The sequence below is a fragment of the Lolium perenne genome, chromosome 7 (assembly GCF_019359855.2).
Source record: "Lolium perenne isolate Kyuss_39 chromosome 7, Kyuss_2.0, whole genome shotgun sequence".
In the NCBI taxonomy this organism is placed as follows: domain Eukaryota; kingdom Viridiplantae; phylum Streptophyta; class Magnoliopsida; order Poales; family Poaceae; genus Lolium; species Lolium perenne.
This window is the reverse complement of record NC_067250.2, coordinates 107,397,635-107,410,529: the sequence shown is the minus strand read 5'-3', so window position 1 is coordinate 107,410,529 and position 12,895 is coordinate 107,397,635. Positions and strand designations below refer to the sequence as shown.

The 12,895-nt window shown below is 45.0% G+C and overlaps 2 protein-coding genes and 1 long non-coding RNA gene across 3 annotated transcripts; 1 reads left to right on the top strand and 2 right to left on the bottom strand.

The window, feature by feature from the left end:
- Nucleotides 1–3,983: 3,983 nt before the first annotated feature.
- LOC127312672 (uncharacterized) lies at nt 3,984–6,122 on the bottom strand. Its single transcript, XR_007858501.1, has 2 exons — nt 5,844–6,122; nt 3,984–5,771 (listed from the first exon to the last, which is right to left on the bottom strand). It is a non-coding gene; the product is annotated as an uncharacterized lncRNA (long non-coding RNA).
- A 1,384-nt stretch (nt 6,123–7,506) lies between these two features.
- Nucleotides 7,507–10,819, top strand: LOC127316364 (uncharacterized). The gene is made up of 5 exons (XM_051346759.2): nt 7,507–7,938; nt 8,180–8,275; nt 8,465–8,587; nt 9,883–10,231; nt 10,322–10,819. The coding sequence occupies exons 1-5, from the start codon at nt 7,772–7,774 to the stop codon at nt 10,433–10,435; spliced, it is 849 nt and encodes a 282-aa protein (XP_051202719.1). The 5' UTR covers nt 7,507–7,771; the 3' UTR covers nt 10,436–10,819.
- A 98-nt stretch (nt 10,820–10,917) lies between these two features.
- Nucleotides 10,918–11,997, bottom strand: LOC127316363 (chlorophyll a-b binding protein 2, chloroplastic-like). Its single transcript, XM_051346757.2, has one exon. It carries the CDS (start codon nt 11,988–11,990, stop codon nt 11,136–11,138), a length of 855 nt encoding a protein of 284 aa, XP_051202717.1. The 5' UTR covers nt 11,991–11,997; the 3' UTR covers nt 10,918–11,135.
- Nucleotides 11,998–12,895: the final 898 nt, after the last annotated feature.

Here is a 12,895-nt window from a genome sequence, read left to right as displayed (position 1 = left end):
GGTACACCAGCAACCACGGCGCGACTTCAACTTCGTCGGCCATGGCAACTTTTCTTGTAGTGCATGTTTCAGTTATAAAGATACCGGTTTAAAGATTAATCCGGACTACTAAGTTATGCTGGTTAGCACCAAGTGAAAACATACCGGTATCCCAGGAGGGGTATACCGGAATATGATTAACTAGAGAAGAGGCCGGAGTACCGGCAGGAGCTCAGCTGTAGCCTGTCGGCACGCTGGTCAAAGATTCCTTCAAGAACTAGAGGACAAAGATGAGCGAAGCAGGTCAGCTTTAAACGAAGCCCTGGCGCCAAAGCAGAAGGTGACGAAAAAGCTACCGGAGGATGTCATCGTTCCCTGATTAAAGACATACCGGTGTCATCTGATGCCAAAGAGGCTTTGTAAAGTAGTTTGTCTAGTCAAAGATGCCATTAGGGTTTCTTCCCTTGTAAGCCACCCTCTCCCCTATATAAGGAGAGGGAGCACACCCCTGCGTGGGATGGATCACAACCCAGCAGTAGAGAAGTAGAGCTTGTACTGTACATCTTCAACCTCTGGCCAAGGGCTAAGTTAAGGAAAACATACCGGAATTCTGTTCCAAACCTTCTCCCCTGTTACCAAAACCCTCCCCCGAATCCTCTAGCGCACATTCGGTCCCAACTTAAGCCATCTCATGGCATCTGTCTGTTCACCACGACGACACCGCCTCCATCACCATCTTCATCAACACATAGAAGAGGAGGAGGAGGCTAGGATCTTGAAGGGCAACACATCGATCTCCATCATCAACACCGTCATCAACGTCTTCACCGCGATCCCCTTTGTCTACTTGGTTGTGATCCGAACTCTATTATGATTTGCACTTGTATACTTGTACCTTCATATTCAATCCATATTATTGCTATGATGTTGACCCCCTTCATGTTTGAGTAGTTTGTTTATTCTTGAGGAGATATGGAGAAACCCTAGTAAAATTATGATGTGAAATAAAGATGTTTTATACCTTTAATCTATGAATATGTGTTAGTTTTCTCTCTTGATATTACATGTTGTGCACCATGTAATATATGCCTTATGGTCTTGAGAAGAAACTACCCTTAGAAGTGTGGTAGAGTGAACGGCGGGAAGTGACATTACCATATCGGCGCTATAACACATGGATGAGGGGATAAGAGGGATTCACAAAGCTCATATCGATAACCATGGGGTACATCCCTTAATAACTAATAGTCAATATGTGGCTTGCAGAAGGCTTGCTGTTGTGGTTATAAAGAGATGCGATGACCGATGGCTTTTTGGGCGCATGTTATTACAGAGCTCTCTCACACATATAGCATAGAAAAGATATAATTCATTCTAATGGTAAGTAATAGAAATACTAGTGGTGGAACCTACACTCCTTGATAACCCCTCAACCATATTACAAACACATTCTCAATACTCTCTTGTTTTAGTTTACATTAGTTTATTTCTTTGTCCTTATTTACTTTAGCTTTCAACACAAAAAAAACTCGTTTATATACTTTATATTAAAATTATAATAACTTACGAATACCCCCTTAGATAATAGTAACAAGGGATATTAAGATCACTACTAGTAGCTCCTCGTGGTTTGATACTCTTACTTCGAAACTAGCTACATCTGATATGTGTTCTTATAGTTATCATCAACATCTTCATCAACATCCTCAGCACCATCTTCATCTACCCTTTGTAATCTCTTGGGAAACATGATGTGTGATGCAATCTATCGTTTTCCCATGATGTATTGTACCTCTATGTCTTTATTTGAGTAGTGACTTGTTCTTGGCAATTGTGAGGTAATTTATTGATAGTCGATTGCATATAAGTATTTGTTATCTTCTATGATGATCTCTTGTACTAATATAAGAGTGCACACATATGTTGGGGAATACATGAGGTTATCACCGTTGCATGATGATAGGAGGAGGGACAGCTGGAGCTTGATAGAAACCATCTCCCAATTCTTAGATACCATGTTATATTAATTCATGGTTAATCAACATGGATATAACTATGGGAACCTTTAAAATTACATCGGTGGTTAGACTTTATATCTTAATAATTCCCTTGTTTCCTCTTAACTGGCCTTGGGATCAATCACTAGGGGTGTATTTGCACCTATCTATGGTTCCTCTCTAGAAGAAACACCAACAAGACTATACTAAGCTTCATTAATTGTGACAACCGAACAAATGAAATAGAAATTTGCCAGAACACTTACTTCCTTGAGTTACTGCACTCCACTTCACTTCACTTTACTTTTCTTGTATTCTTGTATTAGTTTTACTCCTTGCATTTTAATTTTAGTACTTATAGTTTTATACTAGAAACCTCTTCACACACACACAAAACACACTATAGATCCTAGCTTTGCATAGAAGGCCATATAAGTGGATTATAGGGATTTAGAGAATAGATAGTCACATTCAGCTTCTCGTGGGTTCGACACTCAAATACTTATCGAATTGTACTGCGGTGATCCCCTGCACTTGGGGGTTATCAGCGCCTCATCTTCTGCACGTGCACTAGGTCTGGCGGGCGGCGGCTAGACTTCTGTGTCGCCATCAATATCATCGTGTCCCACGTGTGCCCGGTTGGACAGAGGAGGATGCGAGGAGGAAGACGGGCTTCCTCGGCGACCGAAACTTTCCGTTTGACCAGCATCTGGCACCTGCGCGCTCGCCTCCTCGTCGAACACGGCAGCCGCCGACTCTTCCTTCGCCTCCCGAGGATGATAACGACGCGCTGGCCTACCACAACGAGGAGGCCAAGGACGACTCAGACGCTTAATCGGTCCAGACGGCCATGGCGTAGGGCCGGAAGTTTGAGTTGCCGACAATGATGACCGACGACGAGGTGTGTCCTCGTGTCAGAGGTGGACCGACCGGTGCGTCTGCCGCTGCCCCGGTACGCCACCGACATCATGCCGACATGCCTCACAGAGGATAAGGCCCTCCAACGGGCGCTACAGAACTCGTCCCCGCACCCGGCGCCGCCTCCACCTCCGTCATTCAACCCGTGGGTTGCACCACCTCCACCTCCACCACCGGCGGCACCGGCGTATATTTCGCCGGCTTCCAACTAGCCGTGGCCAATACCGGATTTCGTCGTGCTCGACCACGATGACGAGGAGTAGGTTAGGGTAGCAGGCGGTACATATGCGGCTTTTAGTTTTTTTTCCTTTATTCACTATGTAAATTATGTTTCTATCGAAAGAATGCAAAACCTTAAATAAGATTGCTTCGTGTCGCTGGGAGCACTTGGCGCAAACGCACACGCGCGATTAGTTTAAGCGTCCGATTTGTATCGCTCCGTTAGAGATGCTCTAATAAAACCTCCGAAGGTTTTGAATCGTTTTCCTTAATAAAGTCTGTAACATAGTCCCCGCTGCTTGCATATAACAAACAAATAGATGATCCTCCCAAGTTTCCTTATGCTTAGGCTTGTAAAAGATATGACTATGTTCGATTGAATAATAAAGGTTACTACTCTGTCAAAAAAAAGATATACTCCTCGATCGGACAGACATATAGACAGAATCGGACTGGACCTGACCGCCTGGTTAATTCCAACAAGCACTGCCTATTAAGTTGTAAGACCACTCGGGACGTACGTGTTGTATTCGGCCCCTAGCGTCGGCCTGATCATCAATCTAACTCTATATATGGGCAGCAACTCCTTGCGAGGACGACGACGCCTAAAAGGACTAGGATCTAGACAAAACAATAACTGGCGTGAATTTCGTCGACTCAGGCCGGCGGCGCAATGCATCCACTCGTCGACTCAGCAGCAGCCGAGCAGTACGTATAAACTCCGTACATGTGTGTTTGTGAACTAGATGATACCCCGCGCGTTGCGGCGGAAACTGATTGATTGGTTTTGTCTGATATTTATTTTAGAAATCACTTTAGAATGGATATAAATGAATGAAGAAATTTAATGTGTGAATAAGAGAACCCAAAAAGAAAAAAATTATTATTTATTCTATTGGAGAATTTGATCATTATAATTTCTTACTCAATACAAATAACATGGTACTATTTATTTCAAGTTGTTTGGGTGGGTGCCTTCTTCGTTGATGACAACTTGTACATGGGGGCTTCCTTTCTTCGTGTACTGGACGATGTATTTGGCAGCCTTGAAAGGGTGCTCCTCAGGAAGCTTTGTGGTGCCTTTGAAAGTAATAGTACACGCCAGTGGTTTTGCAATATTCTTCAAGTCTGCAATAGCTTCCATATACCTTGTGTGAGTTCCTCTGGATGAGTGAAGAAAAGAGGGGGTGGATCTTTTTTTTTTTTTTTGCATCATCTTGAATCCTGCAGAAAATGTTTTTTTGTTTTAAATAAGGTAAGTATGCAACGCTGGAAGAACCAATAAAACTTGATAAAGTGGCCATACCTGCTGCCTTCTTGCAAATTCACCATGTATGACCTATAGACAAAACTCTATGCAGATGAAAATGATGAATTTGTAGGTAATACGGTGCTTGGGATGGTGTTATAGGTGTTTTTCAGTTTTGAAGAATGTTTAAACATAAAAATAGTTCTAATAATAATAATTAATTGGGTAATGAATGTTTAGAAACTGATAAAGGTACAGTAGTAACGTTGTTGTTTTGTAGAATGTCACAAATAGTAGCAGTTAATGAAGGCATTAACATGCTGCATGCCTACATGGGTTCACGGATTTTCTTAGGACAATAATGAGAAGAATAAGAAAAATAGTTGAGCAGCTTCAAGATTTTGAGCAAACATGATAATGGTGCAAAAAAAAACTTGAAACTGGGTTTATTAATAATAATATCCATGCAGGTTGCAGGTACATGTAGACACAGGCGATGACATAAGTAATTCAACAAAGTTTTCTGCGTATGAGATGTTTCTCAGTTACAACCGAAGCTGATTAGTGCGGGTATGGGCTATTATCAATGAAAGTAATACTGGGTTCTTCTTGTAGGTTGTGAAGATTTCATGCACAGTATATTTTCATGGACACACTCATTGGATCATCTTGAGTTGTTTACATAAGTAGGAATATCAGTAATTTGGGTAGAAGCGAGTGCAGTCCTTAGTTGATCCATGCGTGGTTGATGGTGCCCTGCATGTGGTTCAACAAATTGGCAGTACTGCTTGTGTGTTCATGTTTATGTTATACTAAACTTTCGGATGATTCTGCTTGTACATGAAAATCGATAATACCGATGTTATCTTTAATCTCTAAAATTGAAGGTGCATATGGTCAGCCAAATTAAATTAAAATTTAATAGGTTATTTTCATTTGTAAATTGTTCCATCTACACCTCAATTCGGACCATTGCTAATTTGCTATTATTACACAATATAAAGGCACAAAGTATTCCGTGTTTAATTCTATGTACCAATAGTGCAGAAATATCCCCGAATAAATCATTCGTTGGATAAACTCTATATGACTACAGAAATACTACTAGCTATTTGTATTTACTGGTCCCTGCAATCCACTTGACATCATACAAAGCTTACTGATTAGGTGCGCTTACTTGAACAGAAAAGGGGAAGGAGATTAGAATATGCGTAAAGCTTACCAATGGAAGAAGCCGCTATGTACTGTGTAGAGAGTGAGTACTCAATAAACCCAAAGTAATATCCGCGAGCAGTCTAAGAATCCAAGAAATCCGAAGAATTGGGAGAGCCTGAGGTAGTAGGTGACTGAATCCAATTGAATTGGGTGGCGCTGTACATCGTCGAGCCATATTCCAGCAGTAGTTGGACCTGCCAGGTTGGAAAGATATGAGGAATTGTGAAAAAATGAAGGAGAAATTAGAAAGGGGATCGGCCAAGTACGAGCGTTTAGGCTGCTTGGCGTTGTGGCAGCGCGAGCACCCTGGCGTGGTTGGTGTGGATGCCGATGGCAGCGGGGGCCCTTTTTAAGGTCGATGCAATTGCGGCGACATATGTGCTCCATTGAGCAGTTTCTAGTCCTTCAATGCTTGGATTTTGATTACAATTAAACTCGCGGCGGCACATTCGTGGGGAGGAATACGGATTTTTGCGGCGGCGAAGGAAGACGAATAGAGCCTGGGGAGGAGAACGGATTTTGTCAACGGATGGGGAAGATGAACAAAGGCTGATTTTTTTTCTGAGGACAAACGTCTAGCGAGCAGGCCATCTTTATACAATGTGAGCTACGGATGTGCAGCCCATGTCTTCCGGGCCATGCTTCGCAGCCCATGTCGGTCTGGAGGGTGCTTTGCAGCCATGGCGGTGGGAAGCGATGCGGAGGATGTTCGGAAGCAGGCGAACCGACGTGCGAGGAGTCTGCGCGTACGCATGGTTTTGGACGAAAAGGAGTGACGTGGCTCAACCACAGGCCAGGAAAATCAGTAGTGGGGGATTCCTATTTAGAGATAGAAGATTTCGTCGCATCCACATCTCTTTTTCGTTACTACACGCCGACTGAAATAACCGTAAATTCGATCTAAGGATGCATGCATTGCATACACACACGCACGCTTCAAATCGTCCGGTTAGCCTTAGGGGTGTGGTGGTGGTATTGCGTTTAGAGAGGACACGTCGGGGGAAGATATCGGAAAATTGCCTCGATTAGGGCTCGCCCGATGCCCGCACACGAATGCGGCCGGGCACGGTGTTACTGGCCCGGCGGAGGTGAGGAAGACACTTAGCGGAGGGTGCATACGGGTGGAAGCTCGCCAGCTACCGGAGTCTATGATTGGCGTGTTAGGATGACCTCGCCAACGTCGGAGGGTTTAGATGGAGCCTCGAGAGGGTGGACCTTTGGAGGTAGAGGCTCGAGAAGGACTGTGCGGAAGCTACGCCCCGAACACACCTGGATGCATAGTGGCGGGAGCAGCAAGCTATTAGGGCAACTGGCACATATTGACATGCGGTGGTGATGGATGCGTGGCAAGCCTGGGCCCAGGGGATACACCGAACATATCAAAAGGATATTTGTCCCAACCAAGGAGATTCCTATTTGATGCTTCACGTGTCGGTTAGCGCCAAAAGACCCAAAACGCGTTGATGTGGAGAGTGAGGCGGTCGAAGATTGCAAAGATGATGTTCCATCGAACCCGGGAAGATGACCTTAACTTAAGGTTTGGGGAGGGGGAGGGGGTGGGTCCAGGGCGGTGATGAACCGGTGGTGGGCGGAGGATTGAGGATGGCTGCGGGGGGCCACAACTGCCGGTTTAGCCAGCGGAGGATGGAGGGAAAAGCCCGAGGTGGTGACTATCGTGAACGACCACGGTACGTGGTGGCCTGGCCCATCTGCTAGTTCCTGCGAGCGTTCAAGCGTAAGCGTTGAACATTAAGGCATGTGACATGGGTCCAATTTCGAATGGTTTATAGAATTCAGGGTTGAAGATTGAACCAAAATAAAATTAAGGGTTGTAATCTGAACTTTGAGACGAGTTTAGGGGTAAATTGGACATCTCTCTAATAACATTATGATTGAAAAAAGCAGTAGTTTTCTTAAAAAAAAAAAAAGCTAACCCGCAGGCCAGACCCGCAGCGCTCTTCTGCTCGTCTCCCGACCTCACCGGCCCCTCTCCTCGCCGGCCGCGCCCCGCCTTGAGCGGCTGCAGAAGCACGCGGCTGCGCACTAAGCGCGACCTACACACTCAGGACAGATCGATACAAAGGAGGGGGAAAGGAGGAGAGTTAGAGAAAGGGATATGGGTTGAGAGGGAAGGAACCCTAGCTAGAATCCAAATTTCCCCTCAAAAAAAAATCCAAATTTCCCCAATTTTGCCATGGACGGCGGCGATTCCGGCTCCGGCTTCGTCCATCTTCGTACCGAGGACCATGACTATGGCTTGGTTAGTGAAGCATTTGCAAGAGCACACATGGCAGCCCTAGAGAGAGACCGGCGGCATCGAATCCTCTTTCCAGAAGCATCCTCCTCCGCCCGTGCAACCGGGTGAGCGACCTCCCCGAGCCCGTCCCCCCTCTTACTTTTGGCCGCCCTCTCCTCCTTCGATTTGATAGGTTTCATGGATGAGTAGAGAGGTTCTGTAGGACGATCCCCATCTAAACCTATGCTTTCTCACCATAGAATCATCAACAGATATACTATAACACTGTCTCCCAGGAAAATAGAACTGAATTATATATGCAGTTGTTACTACTAGTAAAATTTACCTTTTACATCTTTCCTGCAGTTCTCGCCAGAAAGGGTTCCGTGTCCGGCACAGTGCTATGTATTCAGACCGCCCAGGGCGATCCCGGCGGCAAGTGCAGCAGCCACCCAGCTCATGGTAAGTGCCATCGGTTGTTTTCCCATTTCTTTTTGGGCACACAACATATTTATGACATTTTCCATTTACAAAAAAATTACCGTCGCGTTCCCTCTCCCTGTTTATTGAAAGTGTTTCTCATACATTTGATAGAATATCGATTGGTTGTGTGCCCATCATAACAATCAGCATCCTACGTGTTCTAACCAGGGTTCAGGAGGAGGATTCCAGCAAGGCAAGCAGCAGTGAGCTTGGGCCTAAAATTTCTGACGCGTCAAAATTCGAGACACTGTCGCTGAATGACTCACCTCCCGCACTTGACTCATCCGATCGGTATGACCTTTAATTTCGAAATTGCCTCTGTTCCATCTTGTAGCATAATCACACCCCCAAAAAAAGCAAAATAAATGAGTAGAACACAGAGAAGTGCATTACAGATCGATAGTGTCTTGTGTTGAAAGAACCATTTTGAACCCTCAGGATTGACCAGCAAATTTCTGTTTTGCCTTGATCACCCTCTTCCCACATTGTGTAGAATAAAGATAAGTGCTATATGGTTACAAACACATTCTGTTTAAGAACTGTTAGAGTTGAAATTATTCCGAGCTTATATTTCATACGACATGTATGGTTATACCTTACATTGGATAGATGTTCATTGGCAGCATGTGTATGATTCTTAATGACCTAGCGTTCTGGTACTTGACACCCATGTGGGTAGTACGCATCTGAAACCTTTGCCAGTCCTGCGTGGGCCTCCCAGGCATATTTCATGTGATGTATATGGTTATTATCATGTCTGATTATTGGTTTGCTCTTCTGTGGAGACTTTTGTGCCTGCAATTCTATTACTCCGTCATTTAGTAAATACTGGAGCACATATTGTTTCTATCATGGGTGTATGCTTGTTATATATATTTAACTAAGTCACTCAAACATACCATTTTGGATTTTTTTAATTACAGTAGAAGTTGAAACAATACATTGTCTTTCAAGTTTTCATGTTTCATTACAGTGACTTTCTCCTGTCTCTGTTTTTCATTACAACGATTTTTCCTATCTCTGTTTTGCATATGGAGCAAGTAATGAGAAATGCAACATGTGTTTTGTGTGTGATGTAAAATGTAAGCACCACAAATAAAACTTTTGTCACTAAAATTCTTAGGTTAACTGCTATTATGCAAACCCATGATTCTTTTTGAATTAGACTGCACCAAGAGTTAGTAATAGGCCCTTATCTATTTACTTGGCGCTGGATGGTTTAAACATATAGAACCCAGGCCCCTAGAAGCACCGATGCACGGTGTAAACTAACTAACTAAGGGCACTGATAACTGATAATGTAGAGAAAGGCAGGGGTAGACCAAAACTGACATGGGAGAGGAGTCTGTAAAGTGAGACTTGAAGGACTGCAATATCACGCGCCTACTGCCTTTGTAGATGACTTAGTACTGCGTTTAAGTGGCCAACCTACTGCCTCTGTAGATGAATTAGTACTGTACTACTTGTGTTGCTTTATTCTGCCAGTCATGAATTGTTATTTAGTTCTAGGAAAATGGATTCACTTGCTGAACTGTGCCCTTACAAAATTTACATGTTGCATGGCATAACTTGTTGGTTTTACTTAGGTCAGAGGAGCCAAGCATAGCTGATTTGCTCTTAAATCAGCCTACATTTGACAGCGTTGATGATTGTATGGACTATTTTTGTAATAGTGACAGAGCAGCTCGAGCTGCTCGAGATAAGGCTCTACCATTTTCCCAGCAGCCTACACTAGACAAATTTGAAGCTGAACAGGTGCTGGTAACACCAAATCAAGCTCAGCCAGTTCCAGCACAAGAACAAGCATCAGCAGTTGCAGCACAAGGGCGATATGAAGGTTCCAAAGCAAAAATTGCTGAGAATGGGAACAAATGGATGACCGAGGAGTTGCGGGTAGCACTTCAAAAATACCTTCAGAAAGAAGATGCTCTTAAGGTTTGGCTGTAATTTCTATCTTCGAACTGTGCTATAAGTTTTTCTGATTGTTGCAAGTGTAAAAAGTTTAACTAACAATCATTGTTATAGGAATTTGACTGTGAATTTGAAGAACTTAAACACCAGTGTTTTCATGTGGAAAATTATTGCAAAATCTTCCATCACTTCAACTTTACTGTAAAGATGAAGAAACACGGTTATTAGGGCCGCAACAAGACATTGCAAAATCTTCCATCACTTCAACCTATCCAACAAGACATATACAAGCGCCGCAACAAGAAAGGTGACCACAAACCCTTTGTTATGTTTCATTGCTACAAGAAACTAGAGGGCAATGAGAAGATTTTGCAATGAGTGTTGCAATGTTCATCATTATAGACCGTTGATATGTATTATTAGCTCACGTTTGGCTATAATACCAAGCCTCACCGCACACATGTCTTTTAACCGTGTATGATGTCCAACCTGTGTCCGCAGGGGTGTCCTTAGGGTTTTTATGTATTGATGATGTTGTGTAAGCATTGACAAAATTATTGTGGGATGTCGATTGTGGACGTGTTAACCACTACATAAATTGTTGTTTGTCGACTGTCACTCGATCTCTTGGCAAAAGAGGTGTATCAAAGGTGTAAAGATATTTCAAGTTTCGCTGGTAACTGGATATACAACTTTCATGAGAAAACAAAGAAACAAACGATCGAACCACATCCATTCATATTCATATGGAAACCGAGATCTTGCATTTTTCCTTATAGACATTTCGTGTTCCAACATAGGTCCTTGACGATCAGAGAAGTAGGCCTCAGCTAAAAACATCTTTGATAGTGTACAAATGATCACAGCTTAATGATACATCTAGAGTTCAGAGTATATGTATACTCTTAGGAACTCAACCTTCAAATGCTCACTTACCGGGCACAAAGTTGGTGGCGAAAGCCCACGCATTGTTGTTGACGGGGTCGGCGAGGTGGTCGGCAAGGTTCTCAAGTGGACCCTTACCAGTGACGATGGCCTGCACGAAGAATCCAAACATGGAGAACATGGCGAGGCGGCCGTTCTTGAGCTCCTTCACCTTAAGCTCAGCAAATGCCTCAGGGTCGTCAGCCAGACCAAGGGGGTCGAAGCTGCCACCAGGGTAGAGTGAGTCGACGATCTCTCCGAGCGGGCCACCGGCAACACGGTACCCCTCGATGGCACCCATGAGCACGACCTGGCAGGCCCAGATAGCAAGGATGCTCTGAGCATGGACCAAACTTGGGTTGCCGAGGTAGTCGAGGCCACCCTCACTGAAGATCTGGGAGCCGGCCGTGAACCAGACGGCCTCACCGAACTTCACGCCGTTGCGGGCGAGCAGCTCGGGGAAGACGCAGCCGAGCGCGCCGAGCATGGCCCAACGGGAGTGAATCACCTCGAGCTCACGGTTCTTAGCGAAGGTCTCCGGGTCAGCGGAGAGCCCGGCGGTGTCCCACCCATAATCACCTGGGAACTCGCCGCTCAGGTAGCTCGGTGGCTCACCGGAAAGTGGGCCGAGATAAAGAACGCGGTCGGGGCCGTACCACGGGCTGTTGGAGCTTGCCGCCTTGGCCGTGGCCTTGCGCATGGTGATGCGGCCCCCGCCTAGGACGGATGAGGCTCCGGCGAGCTTCATAGCAGGGGAGGACGGAGTCATGGTTGTGGCTGCCATTGCTACGGGATGGAAGAGAGCAAGCTGCTGATGTGGTGCTGCTGCTGGTGGATGACTGCGTGAGGAAGACAGCATTGCGGAGGGAACTTAAATACCAGGGCGTGCGCAAGAGGAGGAGCCACGTCCTTATTTCGGGAATCACGAACTGCTCTACTATTGGCTTCGTTGGCTGGAGGACGGTGGATTGGGTTGCTAGTGTGGCGTACGCAGGTCCGGACACCTGATCTGCCAGTGGCCTGGACCTTCGCTACGGATGTGGTGGTGGAATTTCGTCAAGTTGTATGTCTGTACCACTAATCAGCTAGCTCTTGTCATGACATCCGAAAGTAGAAACCTTCGGTTTTCCAATACATGCATCTATTTGCATGTTACTAGCCAATAGACACGATAAATTTTGGGCAGTGGTAGGCAGCAGGCTACTATTCAAGCTTTAGGGCCGGTTTGGTGCCGCTACATCGTGGAAAGTATACATGTGCAGAACTTTACACTAATGAGTCCGCCTTGTGGTCACTTGAACTCGTTCGATGTCAGCTATGGATTTTTAAAAAAAAAAATCAGTTTCAACTATATGGCAACTGATAAATATTCACCTGCAATAATGGTAAAACAGGACAAGTTCCAACTTAAAATGGAAAACAAGATCAGTTACAACTAGTGTGCAACTGAAAAAATCAGTTGCATTCACAATATAAGTGAAAAGGATTCAATTGCAACCATCGCGTAACCAAGTTTACATGACCCCCACAACTATCGTATTTAGGACGCAGCACCCCCTCAGGTTTCAACGGGAGCATTTAACCCCCTCAACTATATAATACCGGGTAATTAACCCCCTGAGCCCCTGATTAGCTGTTTTGCAATCTGGTTTTAGTGTCGTGGAACTCTGCCAAAACCAGGTACGGTGAGAGGAGGTCGTGGCCATGGCCAGGTCTATCGGTGGCATCGCTCCCGTCCCGACTAGCGGCGGCGCTCGCACCTCA

What these genes read in the sequence shown, in the direction of transcription:
- LOC127316364 (XM_051346759.2), top strand. Translation starts at nt 7,772, where the DNA reads ATGGACGGCGGCGATTCCGGCTCCGGCTTCGTCCATCTTCGTACCGAG. An exon ending in CAGCAGCCACCCAGCTCATG is followed by an intron (nt 8,276 to 8,464) that starts GTAAGTGCCATC and finishes TGTTCTAACCAG; the next exon opens with GGTTCAGGAGGAGGATTCCA. An exon ending in GCACTTGACTCATCCGATCG is followed by an intron (nt 8,588 to 9,882) that starts GTATGACCTTTA and finishes GGTTTTACTTAG; the next exon opens with GTCAGAGGAGCCAAGCATAG.
- LOC127316363 (XM_051346757.2), bottom strand. Translation starts at nt 11,990, where the DNA reads ATGCTGTCTTCCTCACGCAGTCATCCACCAGCAGCAGCACCACATCAG.